We start from the raw sequence: 15,182 nt of genomic DNA on the forward strand, positions 1-15,182 counted from the left end.
AACTTCCTAACTATTCGACAGGTATTAAGGATTGCTGCTTTCTGCATATTAATATATGTAAGGGGTTTGAGATTGAGTAGCTTGAGGGAATTATGCAAACTTTATCTTGATTCCATATCTTAGATATTTCATCTTTTAGGTCTGTGTATTTATGAATTTTGTCTGTAATAGTTTTTGTGAGATTATGCGTATTCGGTACTGCTATGTCTATAAGGTATATAGTTTTATTTAGTTTATCTTGTAGTACAATATCAGGTCTGTTATAGTGTATGGTTCTATCGGTAAGGATGCTTCGATCATAATATAGATTATGTGTATTGTTTTTTAGGACTGGTTTTGGTAAGTATATAGTACTCATACTTAGCAGGGTGTAGGCTTGTTTGTAGTTTGTAAAAGGTTATGTTTATGAGCAAGTTTTTGGTGTATGATGTTTGCAACTTGGTTGTGCCTGTGGATGTAATCTGTTTGAGTAATGTGAGGGCATGCTCCAGTTATGTGTTGTATGTGGAGTACTTTCCTTTTCCATTCGTCTATCTTTTCATCCTCATAGTCGGTTCTACAGGGTTCTGTTTGTCAGTTAGGTTTAGTGGTGTGTACATTTTGTCGTTATTAATGATTGCAATGTGTATTTGGCTATATTCGGCTTTTCTACTATTTTTTTCTTCTTATCAAATCACTTATTTGTTTATAACAAAATATGTGTAAACAGAGAATTGGGTAGAGGGATTTTTTCGAATAGAGATAGAAGAGTAGAGTTTTTGCCGCGGACATTTTTATATAGATTCTGCAATCATACAACCCTTACCTATTAATTCGTCATCAGATTCCAGTGATTGCGAGGATTTGCAAGAAAGTTCCAAGAGCCCGCCCAAAGACATGCAACCTGAAATGTGTAAATCAGTGCGGAAGAATTTTATTACCCCGAAGTTAGTGGCAGCATTGGACCGATGTCAATTGAGTATGAGAGATTCTGTATTTATTATAGAAGCCACTATTGAGGCTCTAGGATATAATATTGACGATTTTCTAATTAGCAAATCCTCCATCCAAAGAATCAGAGCGGAAAAACGAAAAGAGCGTGCGGAAGCTATAAAAATCGATTTTCAAAACAAGGTCCCGGATGTTGTAACTGTTCACTGGGATGGAAAACTTTTGCCTACTTTGGATACTCGAAAATCGAAAGAAGAACGTCTTCCAATTATTATTTCTTATGAAGATAAGGAGCAACTTATATCTGTGCCACGTCTGGAGAGTTCTACTCGAAGTGAGCAAGCGCAGGCTGTCTGGACCGCAATAGTAGACTGGAACCTCGAAGAAAGAGTACAAATTCTTTGTTGTGATTCGACGGCTTCAAACCCTGGTCGACTCAACGGAGCTTGTGTCCTTTTGGAGCAAAAGATCACCACAGAACTTCTTATTTTTGCTTGCCGCCATCGCGTCTATGAATTGGTACTCAAAGCAGCCTTCGAAGCAAAAATTAGCCAGTGACAACAAGCCCAGATATCCTCCTATTTAAAAAAAATCCAAGACAGCTGGAAATATATAGATAATACCAAAATTGAAACCTATCGAGCAAAAACTGCATTGTGCCCGACACTAAGTGAAATTGAGGACCTAATTTCGTTTTATCGCTCTGAACTGACGAAAACAATAGAGACGACTATCGTGAGTTAATAGAGCTCTCAATTATATTTTTAGGCGGAGATGAAGGAAACAAGATTAAATAGCGACCCCCGGCCTGCACCAAGCTCGATGGGTGGCTAGAGCTATCTATTCCTTAAAAATATTATTACTTAGCTCTCAATTTAAAATTACTATTAAAGGTAAGAACGTTCTGTTTGATGTCTGCTTGTTCATCGCATCATCCTATGTCAAACCATAAATTCAGTGCATTTCTGCAGTTAAAGCACCTTAGAAAGATCTGTGCTTTTTGAAAACTATGAGAGCTTATGAAAAAATTGATGAAAATATATCAAAAGCAGTGTTGAAGAAGTTTACTCATCATTTATGGTATTTGACTGAGGAAGTATCTGTGTTATCGCTTTTTGACGATGAGGTGAGCCTAGAAAGTAAAGAAAAAATTATGTCAAATTTGTTTAAAGATAGTATCTCGACTCAAGAAAGCACTACATACCTTCAAAAGAAGAATTAGACGGATTGTTGTATGAGAAAAAAATTGAAGATTTTACATCAGCTTCAAGCAAGTCTTTTTTCTCACGTTTGAACATTGATGATAGTTTTCTCGGAGAGAGCCCTGCTTCATGGTGTAATAATCCTTTATTTCTTGAAGCAAAAATGAAGCTATCAATGCTAAAAGCAATTAATGACATGCTGAAAGAGCGGTAAAATTGATGCAAGACTTTCACGGGTTAATCACAGTTAAAGAAGAACAATAGCAATTTTTGTTACGTTATGTACAAGACCACCGTAAAATTTACCCTGATTGCAAAAAGAAAACTTTAAAACGAAAGTATATAGAAAGCCGTTAATAAACAAAAATATCATTAAGTACTATTTTTTCATAAAATTATTGATTGTTTTCTTTACGAATCCTGAATTAAGACTAAGTTACATTTTATTTCCATACTAATTCCTAATTCACGACTTTGAAGTCAAGTCGGCACGAGATGACATTAATGTATTACTATAATATTTATTATTTAGGCTTTTGAGGTCAAACCGAATAAATATAAAGGGTATGCGTATCAGATTTTGCAAAAATAATTTTTTCACTTATAGCTTGGGACACCTTAATACATGGTGTACCTACCTACCCTAATATATTAGCACCTATATATATTCTATACCTATATATAAATATATATAAATTTAAAACTCGCAGCGCCAATTAGCGTCATCTGTCCAAGTCTTCTCAAATTAATTAATACAAAATAAAAAAAAATAGATTCACTAGTGATCTTGTAAGGGTTCTGTTTATTATTTTTTTGCACGGAATTCTAAAAACAATAATTATAAATTTACTTCACTTTATTTTTCCATAATCATTAGGATAGCTATGTAAATAAAAAAGCATTTTTTTTATAAATTTAATTTGTCAGTTACCTTAAAAGCTAAGATGCACGGATGCCGGCTACTGATACTTTCCATCAAATGGGACTGAGTAATGTATTGTGTACTACGAAATATATTCGCAATACTGCGCTAGCATAATTTGTTACATTTGTACATAGGTAAAACTTTAAGCCACCCATTAATTAGCACCAGTCAACTTTGACGTCGACTTTAACCTGTGCGCCGCTTATATAAGTTTGAACAAAATGCAGTTTTCGCGCATGTTAAATTTCATGTCAAAGTTGATTCGTGTAACATTTGTTAGTGGGTTTAATAGTAACACGATACAACTTAACCACATGTCAATACAAATTTGAAAGACTGAAAAACTCAGTTTATTTATATTGAAAAAGATATATCTAAAATAAATTATATAAACTGGTATGATATTCTTGTGATATTCTTTATTTATCATATATAATAAATTATGACTTAGGCATAGATCAATGAATCCCACATACTCGTAATATGGACATCGTTCCTAAATTACATTTACTCCATATGTACTAATGATATATTAGCTGAAGAAAGTAGCTATATTTGTTTGCTGGAGCACTGTCATCTTTGGAATTAGGTATCACCGGGCTGAGTTCGATAAATGTATTTGTGTGTATGAGAAGGCTAATAAAATGTCGAGATAAAGTTCTATATCCAATAAAGAATCTCTAAATTTTGGTGACCTCATATTATGATTTTTAGAGTATTCCTACCACTTACTTCTATAGGCCAAAGACTTAACTTACGTTATACTAATTCTGAGTCCAGCTCACAAATATTGTTAATCATTTCCATTAATTACATATAAACGACTACTGAATAAATTAACCATAACATAAAACTTAAGTATTACTTAATGCCATTACTTTTATGACTTGTTGTTGCGAGTTCGCCGGACGGCGGGTCTGCCTTGGCTGTTGACTTTTCTTTCTTTACACCTGAAATTTAATATTTCATTACAGAAAAAGGCCGTTTAATGATATGAGTAATATATTTACATTTTTTAAATTGTTTTATTAAAGCATAACATAATGCATAAGTTTTCATCGAGCACCACTTGCTTCCGGTGAAGGAAAACATCGTGAGGAAACCTGCACTCTAGTAGATTATCAACTTGTGTGTGAAATGGAGAAGGCAATGGCAAACCACTTCACTAGTAATGTCTGGAAAGTCGCTGTTTGTTTCATTCCATGTAACGACAATGACCTCCAGCTACGGGGTATACGACTATGAAGAAGAATGCTTTACATTCGGGTAAATGGATAATTCTGTTAACAATATGTGTATTGGTGTAAATTAACAAACTTTAAGCAAGAAGGAATTATTAACTTCGTATGTAAAGTTTCGAAGTTAAAAGTCAAAATGATACGAGTTGGTCTAATTAGAATATTTTTAGTACAAATACTCACCACCACCCAATATCATTTTGAACAGCACGGAGCAGGGAGCGTCGATCAATAGACAGGCGAAGAAGCACACGATGAAAGTCAGCGTAATGTACGCCAATGATTTGAAAGTCTGGAAAAATAAATGCATTATTTTCTACAAAAAGTATGTACACAGTCATGTGTATCATTATTTATTCTTTTATCTGTGCAGGGTATCTATACCTACAATAACGTCACGGATTTGTTTCATATTTGTCGATTGACGCAAGACGTGGTCGTATCAGCGCTAGCTTTATCTGCTATGCCACCGTCTTGAAGAAGACATTTACATGAGATACGTAATTCATGAGCATTTTTCTCGCGCATTTTTTTTTGATGATGATACGGTAATTACAAAGAGGTAAGCGTTTGTGAGATTGTGTCTTTGTATGTTTGAGGCGTGTGCGAATCTCCGAAACTATCAAAACGATTTCAAAAAATATTTTAACTTAGAGGTTAGAAAGGTACATTTTTCAAGATTTCTATACATTTATATCAAAACTCCCACGGAAGCGAAACCCCGGGCAACATCCAGTATCTATATAGAGAAGTCCCCTTGTTGCGTCTTTTTGTACGGTCTACACATTTCTTTTCTCTGTCGTCTTCACCAATGTTGGTGAAAGTGATTCGTGAGGAAGGTAACTAGGTAATATTTATTATGCTTTTACGCCGCTCGCCGTAAGCCGTTTACTATTGTGCAATGAAGGGTCTGGTAAATATTATAGTGTATTATATCGTTTTTTCTTGAACAATCATCTTAAAGACAGTATAGCTGGATGTTCAGCTTAAGCAAATGCAAAGGCATAATGGTCTCTTTCGACTGTATCTTTGCAATTTTTTTATTACCTCTGTTATTAAGATACTTACAAATGCTGCAACATCGAAGTATACTGGAGCTAATGCTTTAGCGTTGATAGTATACTGCAACGGATAATGGAGCAAGAACATCGCATAAGACAGTCGAGCTGGCAGCTTCCACATGTCAAGGCTCAGGAACCAATTGATCGGACCTGGAAATCAACGTTAAAATTCATAAAATAAAAAATCTGTGTGGTTTGTCCTAATACATTTATTAGGACAAACCACACAGATTGAGCTTACTTTGGGGCTAAAGTAAGTTCGAGACTTGTGTTATGGGATACTAACTTAACGATACTATATTTTATAATATACATATACAAATAAACATCCAAGACCAGGGCCAATCAGAATTTTCCATCTTGGGATTGGCCCCTGCCAAGTCGAGTAAATAAAGCGGCACGCCATCCTTTTCTCGAAACAATTCAGGCCAATTCGAACCCCAATAACTTCCTTGTGGATAAAACAGGAAGCATGAATTTTCCGTAAGGAAACAGGTATACACATTGTATAAACATTGAATATTTCAAATTTCATTCAATTTGAACTAGTAATTTAAGAATTGTAACTTGTAAAAGTTTCTTGGTTTTTTTCACTCACTGACTGACTAATCGATCATCAAAAGTCCAATGCACTTCTAGACAGTTTCATACATAAAAGTTTCAAATTTAGAATACAATTAGTGTTTAGTTAGTAGGGAAAACCCAAATATTTAGTAATTTCGGTCCAGTTTTCTAGATACATCAACTGAACATGAATAACTTTGTAATCCCATATAAATACAGGAAATTACAAAGTTACGTTTGCAGTTAATGAATCATTGTACAGCGGCAGTTTGGTTTTATTACTATTGATTACAAGGCCAGCATCGTGACTCGACTTACAGATAGAATCGAAATCCGACTGCAGGTACTCGTACGCTTTGTCAAGATATTTTTCACTGATTACTAAGCAAGTGTCGCGCAAATTGATAACTGGTGCCATGTTTGACAAAACAATATACTTGATGTTGTATGTTTATACAATGTGTATACTCGTCCAAGCAGTTCGCCACAAACCTCACTGGTTTTCGGAGTGCAATTTATTGTCACACTCAAATAATCAGTAATAAATAAATAAATAAATGTACAGTCAATGTACAGTACAATTTAATCGTAACACCAATACATACTGATACAGTGTCGAGTCTTAGCATAGCTCTGACTACCCCATACGGGGTAGAGCAGTGCTTCCTGGTGGAATTGATTTATAGTATAGTGTCAGGTTGCTAGCACAGGACCTGTAAGAAGTGTCTCATGTATATAGCCATTTCTCTTGATTGGATTTTACAATCTACCTATAGAAAAGCAGCTACCGCATTCTATATTTGTCTCCTGGACCAGCATGGAAAACATACATATAATAGGAATAATACCTCCATAACCATTGACGCACGCAAAAATCATCCACCCCAAAGCCGCGGCCCAGGCCGAGCGGCTGTAAGTGGCCATGATGACGTCCACCACGAGGTTGTCGAAATTACGCTGAACCACCTCGTGTATGGCGTACGAGATCAGGCCGAAGATGGTGAACGTGAGGGTCCAGAACAGTACCACTAGTCCCTGAGAAGAAAAAAATAATTTAATAACCTTGTAATTGTCGACGTTACAGATTTTATATTAGGGAATTAAGAACTGTACGGTAGTTGTGAAAACAATACAATTGGCCAATGTTTACTCGTATATTGAGTATTTCGGTTTCATCATCAAATAAGCCTATTGTGGTGCCCTCTTAGTTCTACTTGCAATACATATTAAACGTAAAATTTCAACATCAGTATCCAGGAAGTGAATTCAGTGATCATTCACACTCACGACGATATACTTACAGGGTGAATTTTAGGTGCGTTTCCTTTCCACGTGTTGAGAATGTATCCGAATATCATTCCGACGAAAAATGGAGCCGCTCTTGTGAAAGTGTTCATATAATAGTTTGGCATGTAATCTTCTACAGTGCGGCTGAAACATAGAGTGGTTATGGATATTAAAACATAGTCCAAACGTTCATAATTATGTCTAATTTGAGTAAAAGACTAAAGTGGTACTTTAGTTAAACTAACTTCTTTTATTAATATAATAATATTGGTAATAATTTCCTTTAACATTTTTTATTTATTTGATTATATTTCCAAACTAGCGGAGAGTTGAAGGAAGGAAGGAAGGAAGGAAGAAAGGAAGAAAGGAAGGAAGGAGGGAGGGAGGGAAGGAAGGAAGGAAGAAAGAAATGTATTTGCCAAACATGAGTACAAATATACAAATTGATGTCAAAATGAATTAAACCTACATGTTTTACCGAATATAGGTATGCAAATATAAACAAATAAAGAGGAGCAACTAGCACTAAATTCTATCCGAGTCTATCATTAAAGAAATCATTTAAAGTATAATAACATTTATCAGTTAATAAAGACTTGAGGTGCTTTTTAAATAGATTTAAGCTTTTATATTGATTTGGAATTTTGTTGTAAATTTTCGGTGCCATATATACTATGCTATTACCGAGTAAAGCAGTTTTTGATGGGTGCATGCATAATCGATAGATATCTCGATGAGCATTGGTTTCCACAAATGTTGCTACCTCAAGTATGTAAAGTGACGGAAGTGTAATAATTTTGTGTTCTTTAAAAAACGGCTGACAACTATCAGTGCTTTGGAGTCTAAACATTGCGCGAATACAGCGTTTTTGCATTTTAAAAGCTATATCCTTATCCGTCGAATTGCCCCAAAAAATTATTCCATATCTAAGTATTGATTCCACTAAACCATGATAAGCATAAGAAGCGCTTTTATGTTTAATTCATTTGAAAGTTAAGTAATACAAACGCGGAACTAATAAGTCTTTTACTAAGACCGTCAATATGGGCTTTCCAGTGGAAACTGTAAAAACTGTAATAAATTACAAAATTATGTGACACCTCCATTACAAAATGAAATACTTATTTCTGCAGAGATCGATTGTTAGTAGGTTTATAGAAATCGCAATATTATAGACCTTATCGCTTACAAAATACCAACCTAAGTACAACATTGTTGCCAGGGAACTGTTTGTAAGCGTTGTAGTAAGTTGTCGTCGAAAACAAAATACACAACGTTACGGTGAGAACAGTCCAAGCAACTTTCCTGTTCTTGTTGAGAACCCAGTACAGGACCACCGGGGAGATGATGTGTAGTTGGATGTCGATCGCCAAGTACCAGCTGTGGGGCAAACACTAGCAAAAAGCACAAAAATCTTTAGTTTTTCGGAAGTAAAATCAGGATAACATTTGTATATCTTTCTGCATCTTATGTATGAACAAAGTCTCAATACTTATCAAATAAAAAAATAGACTCATTAACTTGTCAAATTATTTATATTGATTAGTTTATTTAAATTTAAAATGTCTCAAAATATAATCACAAGAGATATTTCTAAAAAAGCTAATTATTCCGGAACTGACTTCACATATGCTATCTATTGATATGTCTAGGTTGATATCTCACATACCAATAGATAGAAAACCAGTAACCTATGTAAAGATAATCTTGGTAATTAACAGAATTTTGATCGTTTCACCTAATTTTGTTCCAAATTACTCACCATTGATGAAGGTGTCGCATAATTTTGAATATGTAATAATGTAGTCCACCAATACTGCCTGCAGTTGTGGACCTGGTTGCCGGCATTGATCCAGTACGGCCCATCGAACATGTGGTTCAGAAGAGAGGCCTGGAGCAGCACCGTTAAAGCTAAAAGGGGAAACAGCCGGAGGAGTCGGTTCAGATAGAAGAGGTGAAGGTTCTTTATCAGACCAGCTGAAACAAAATAGAAAAGAGTTTATTAAATCAATTACAACTATTCCGTTGTTTAGTTAAGATTTGTTACCCAATTATATGAAGTTCAAACTAATTTCATTTTCGAATGAGCAAGTTTTTATATGCAAGTCCTCCATTTCCTGAAAACATTCATCTAGAATTAGTAATAATCTACTCATTAACTTACCTCTTGTGAGTTTTCCAGCTGTGGTATAGACAAGCAGAATACCGGTAATGAAATAGAATGTATCCACAGAAAATGGAGCCAACGTAATCCAGAGTGACTTGGCACTAGCAATCCACTGCAAAATGAATAGACATTTTTATTAGTGCATTATTTCATTCAAGTATTTGTTTTTCCATGATGGTCTGAAAGCAAAGAAAATCGTAGAATGTACCTGTGCCGGACCGGACTCAGGTTGTAAATAGAATGAGGGATGAAATCGTTGATACTGTATCTGTATAACTATTTTAAAAAATATTGTAATAAATATCAGTATTATTATATTATTCTATCGAAAGAAAATCTAATGTTCTTTTAGCTTACATCTCCAGCCTCCAATTGATTGATCAAAAAATTTTCCGTAATAAATGTGTGTCCGACGATCACCCAGAGCATAGCCAAGGTTCTTATTCCGTCTAAACATTGGATGGAATTGGACGGAAAAGAAGTCAGTCTTTTTGCATTGGTGTAAACGGAGAAAGACCTGTATAGTACGTTAGCTTGTTTTGGATCTGAAATTAATGAAATTTTCAAAAAAATAATAGATTTAAGACTGATTATATTAATTTAGGTATAATAATTACGTGAAATTACGCGATTCTTGCTAAATTTGGACTACAATTCTTATAGTCAATGGGGATGGATTTTGCCCGTCATTGTGTTGCTTATCACACGTGTTCGAGTTAAACTCGCAATATTTTTATGTTTGTGATGTCTGTCGTATGATTGGTGGTTGGTGTAGTGTTATAATTTATCCCTCTTGCCCATTGTATAATGGGCAAGGAACCCTTGATGGGGAGGCCTCCTGATGCTGACATAAGCGAGGATTCTACTAGTCAGCTGAAGTCTTGTTTAAAACGCCCAGCTAACTCTAAAATTTCCCATGAGGCTAAAAAAGTTCTCCTCCTTCTGATTCAAGTCAATCCACGTTTACAAAGCCGAGTTATGAAGAGGATTCTAATTTCCAATATAGTGATACTGACTCCGGCCCATTCGTTGCCCACGTTACACGCTCAGATTTAGACCAGTCTGCTGGACACAATTACACGAGTGCTGAAGTTTGCACAGTTGATGCATAAAAGCAAAGTGATGCATAAAAAAAAGATATGTAAAAGCAGTTAGCCGCAGCAAAAATAGTACCATATTTAAATTCCCTAAATATGCCTATAACTTTGTTAACAACCCCCTGCTAACAAATCCTGCCAAACAATTTATCAGCTCTGATCCCAAAATATTTGGTGTTCCGAATGGGGGCATCCTATCCGTGGCATCTCAAAATCAATTTCATTTAGTATTAATTGCATTCCCGTACAGTAACTGATGTAGGCATAAATAAAAACACTTGCCGCGAATCTACAGTTGGTTACGCAAACAACTTGGTCAATGATCAATGGCCTCCAAAATGACCAATGATGGCAATGTTGGAGCAGCTGTGTGGATCTCCAAATACCAGATTTTTTTAAATTTTAAATATCCCCTGCAGTCATCAGTTTTCTCTGGTGAAGCTATCGCTCTTCTGGAGGCTGTTAATTATGTGAAGTCTCACCAAATTAAGAAAGCCCTGATAATATCTGATATTATGAAGCTCCCAATTCACGCTAAAAAGCATTTCTCACTATCTTTGCTGACGCAAAAAATCTTTTGTCAATGTGATCAGGCTGGCCTAGAGGTAGTTTTGGCCTGGGCATTCTGGTATTTTTGGCAATGAATCTGCTGATATGTTTTCTAAAAATGTCATCGAATTTGGCATGCAAAAAAATTTTAAATGCCCCCCTCGAGATCTTCGAGTTTCCTCCATATCATATCTTACAGAAAAATGGAAAAGACTGTGGTATAGTAATGGGCCCTCCAAAGCTAGACATTACTCTAAAATACTATAAAACTATGGTTCTTCAAATATCGAAGATTTGATAAATATTGTACCTCCGCTTTGATTCGTTTACGTTTGGGTCACGTTTGCTCTCCTGTCTTTCTGGCCAAAATCCGAACTATAGATAACTCATATAGAGCATATTTTCTTTGACTGTCCAAAGCTGTCCGTTTCCCTTTACGAATTACTTCTCTGAAGTATTCCTCGTACTGTCAATGTTACTTTCCTTCTTACCCTTGTTTCCAGTCCAATTGTTTTAGCAAAATGTATTAACAACAATAATATTTATTTATAATCTTCTCCAATGTTGTCCTTATTACCTATTTCTTTTCTGCTTTTTATTTCGCCTCATCTCTCTGGTTAAAGGTTACAATTGTTATAAAAAGGGTACTAATGCTAACTAGGTTAATACTAACTTTATTTGTTGTGTTGTTTTAAGTTTCCCCTGCTCTAGGGTACCGGTCAATCGCTACTTTAGAATTTCTAACTTATTATAACTCTTAGTAAAAATCACAGTGTCTTTGTCATCTCGACAATGGCAAAATCATCATTTAGCGAATCTTTGGAGCCATAATATTCAAAAGTGAAGTCAATGGGGATTCATAAAATTTAAAAGTAAGTTATTTTTCAAATAATTACAACGTGTGATAAACCGCTTGCAACACCGCGGGCACTAGCTAGTATAATTATATTAATAATAAAATATATTAATTACAAAAAGATTATATGATGAATATTTTTATATTTTATACGAGTAAGATAAGACATTTTATCACTCAAACTGGATTCCAGACAAATTCCAGATAACGTAGATTATAGAAAACTAAGGAATATCATCAATTCTATTAATAACTACTAATATTATAAATGTGAAAGTTTGTGAGGAAGTACGCACACACAAACGGTGTGTATGTATGTTTATTACTCTTATACGCTTGTTGTGTAAATTGGTACACGGCTAGAATATAACCTGAAATAACAATAAATATTTTCGTACCTTGTTTGAGGATTAAACAGTGATTCAAGTCGTAACACGTGCTCAATACCGTAATCAATCCGATGACAGAAAACAAAACGCTGAAAAAAATAGATAATTCAACATGCGTCATGAAATAACATTATGCTATTGTCTTTTCCATTGTATTATATTTGTCAGTGAACTAACGGGTTTGCCTAATTATGGTCTTAGTTGTAGCGAGACATAAAAGCCAACATTTATTAAAAGTTAAAGCTTTATTATGTAATCATTTCTTATCCGGAAATAAAAAGAAACAAAGTAAAATACATACATAGCAGTGTAATCGGCTGGGCTCCAGGGCTTGTCGCCAGGCAGTCGACAGAAGTCCTCCTCGAACTGGAACCCCACGGCGGAGAGGTTGAACAGCGCCGACGTCATCGCTTGCTGCACGCTGCACGGCCTCGGGATACACACGGCCAGCCGGAGTGACAGCTGAGACAAGAAAGTTTCCAGATCCATCCTGAAAGAGACAGAGAGAAATTAAGTATTGTAATTTGTGTTATGTCCTTAAAATTGTGAGTGCTTCTACCTACTTTTAGCTTACCTTTCAAAGTCACCTCTCAAATCGTGTACCATATTTTCATACTCAAGTGATTCCTGAGCCTCTTTGATTCTTTTATTCAGCAGTTCATCGACATTGTCTTTTGAAAGGCCAGGAATGTCGATATCGATACCCTGATTCAGCGGTATTCGCACCATGCAGTACTTTCCTTTTATTTCATGATCTGCTCTGACTTCGTCGATCCCAAGACATTGATGGTAGTTGCCGAGGTCTACTAAGTTAACCATTAGTACAGATCTCGGTAGTCGTAATCCAGCGTCGATAACTGTAATAATTATTTAAAGTTAGAATCCAAATTTCTCTTGAGCCTTGAACAGAACAGTGGAATTTTTGTTTTTAAATATTTCAAGTTTGTTGTAATCTATTTCATTGATCTGAAAAGTTTAACTGCCAAATAGAATATTAAAAATAATATCATAAAGTTATTGAGTTCCTCGAGCTATTGTTTAATAGCGTTTCAATTGTTGCATAACGTGATTTCAATTCAGCACAACAGAAATACACAAACTGGGACATAAGTCAGCAATGTTTATATACCAAACAAAATAAATATCTAGGTACTAATTTGATTATTATACTCGCGAACTAATAAATATGTAAAAACAAAATAATAATATACGAAAAATATATACTTACATTATATACTACACCTTTAAACTACATCTACACTATTATATACTACACCATTATAATTTGGTAAAAATATACACTTTACAAAGAATATAAAATATCTGTCAAAAATATTAATTACAACAATCTTCTATTTAAAAGGAGAAGTTCCCACACAAACACTTGAAATGTTTTTATTAATACTTACATCTTAGCTTAAGAACCGTATCACTGTTCAAATACATGACTTGTTGATGGCATAGCTCAGGATCCAACACCTCTTCGTAAAGGGCTTGATCAAATACAGTATTCTTCTTTTTTAGATTTAATCGTGCATCGACAGCACTCAGTATAGCCAAAAGTATGCATAATATATGTAACTCCATTTTCCCCAACTTGTGCTGAGAGTGACGCTGTCAATGAAGTGATTGAATCACAGATGTGTGTATTAGTATATATATCTAAGACGGGTTGTATTAATTAGGAATCTTATCTAATAAGAATCATTAAAACTTATTAAAAACGATAGGGTTGATAAGTCGATATCATACCATTGAATCTTCCTACGTAGATCGAGAATTAATTTCTTGTCTGGTTCCGCACTTCAGAATTATTCTTTTCTTTCTTATCTTGTCTCGATGGAAAATGTACAAACACTCTATTGGCGCTATAACCGAGCTACCAATAAACAATCCATACTTACTGATCCTACATATTATAAAATGTACTCCACCTATGGCGTCTACCTATTTGTCTGTATGAAAACTACCGGATGGATTTTGTAAATAGATAGTATGATTGGTGAGAAAGCTTTAAGTGTATAAATTAATTTTTTAGTTTTATACACACACACACAAACGCGCGCACACACGCGCACACACACACACACACACACACACACACACGCACGCCCGCACACACACACACACACACACACACACACACACACACACACACACACACACACACACACACACACACACACACACACACACACACACACACACGCACGCACGCATACATACATACATACATACATGCATACAAACTTTCGCAATTATAATATTAATAGGATTAGTAAGTAGGATGCGATAACAATACCGCCGTCAATATTTATGACTCATATAATAAAATGGGTGAATATTATTAATGTAATACTGTATATGTATTTTATTTATGATGTTTCGTGGACTTCTGTTTTCTTCACAATGCACGCTACCTTACTTTATTAGGTCCTTACATATGAAATTGGCGTTTGGTATAGGAGGAACAAAATGTCGAATATTTTTTAATATATTTATTTAATCAAAGTAAGAACAATTATTATCTATGACTAATAAACCCATTTGGACGGGAATCAATGAAATCCTTGAAGGCGGTTTGAACTGCCCTATCGGGGTCAAACTTTTTCCCTTTGAAGAAGATATCCAAATTTCGAAAGAAAATGGTAATCTGTTGGAGCAAGGTCCGGGGAATGCGGTGGATGTTTTAGACATTCCAATTGAAGCTCCTCTAATTTGGTAGCCGTCTGTTGTGTAGTGTGTGGTCTAGTGTTGTCGTGAAGCAGCAGTGGCACGAAGCGATTGACCAGCCTCGGTTGTTTAGCAGCTAGCTTTTCCATCATAGTTTGCAATTGCTGACAACAGACGTCTGCCGTAATCGTCTGGCCAGATTTGAGAAAACTGTAATGAACGACACCGGCACTAATCCACTAAA

The 15,182-nt window shown here is 35.2% G+C and overlaps 1 protein-coding gene and 1 pseudogene across 1 annotated transcript; one reads left to right on the forward strand and one right to left on the reverse strand.

Moving 5' to 3' along the window:
- Positions 1 to 203: 203 nt before the first annotated feature.
- Positions 204 to 2,489, forward strand: LOC128676515 (uncharacterized; annotated as a pseudogene).
- Positions 2,490 to 3,456: 967 nt separating this feature from the next.
- LOC128676445 (nose resistant to fluoxetine protein 6-like) lies at positions 3,457 to 13,906 on the reverse strand. The gene is made up of 13 exons (XM_053756554.2): positions 13,675 to 13,906; positions 12,840 to 13,122; positions 12,567 to 12,755; positions 12,275 to 12,354; positions 9,732 to 9,919; positions 9,372 to 9,486; positions 8,970 to 9,184; positions 8,408 to 8,601; positions 7,222 to 7,351; positions 6,769 to 6,955; positions 5,364 to 5,506; positions 4,479 to 4,587; positions 3,457 to 4,007 (listed from the first exon to the last, which is right to left on the reverse strand). Exons 1-13 carry the CDS (start codon positions 13,850 to 13,852, stop codon positions 3,919 to 3,921), a joined length of 2,100 nt encoding a protein of 699 aa, XP_053612529.1. The 5' UTR covers positions 13,853 to 13,906; the 3' UTR covers positions 3,457 to 3,918.
- Between the last annotated feature and the right edge of the window lie 1,276 nt (positions 13,907 to 15,182).

The sequence above is a fragment of the Plodia interpunctella genome, chromosome 16 (assembly GCF_027563975.2).
Source record: "Plodia interpunctella isolate USDA-ARS_2022_Savannah chromosome 16, ilPloInte3.2, whole genome shotgun sequence".
Lineage (NCBI taxonomy): Eukaryota > Metazoa > Arthropoda > Insecta > Lepidoptera > Pyralidae > Plodia > Plodia interpunctella.

What these genes read in the sequence shown, in the direction of transcription:
- LOC128676445 (XM_053756554.2), bottom strand. Translation starts at nt 13,852, where the DNA reads ATGGAGTTACATATATTATGCATACTTTTGGCTATACTGAGTGCTGTC. An exon ending in GGCAACAATGTTGTACTTAG is followed by an intron (nt 7,352 to 8,407) that starts GTTGGTATTTTG and finishes TCTATGTTTCAG; the next exon opens with CCGCACTGTAGAAGATTACA. An exon ending in ACGCACCTAAAATTCACCCT is followed by an intron (nt 6,956 to 7,221) that starts GTAAGTATATCG and finishes TTTTCTTCTCAG; the next exon opens with GGACTAGTGGTACTGTTCTG.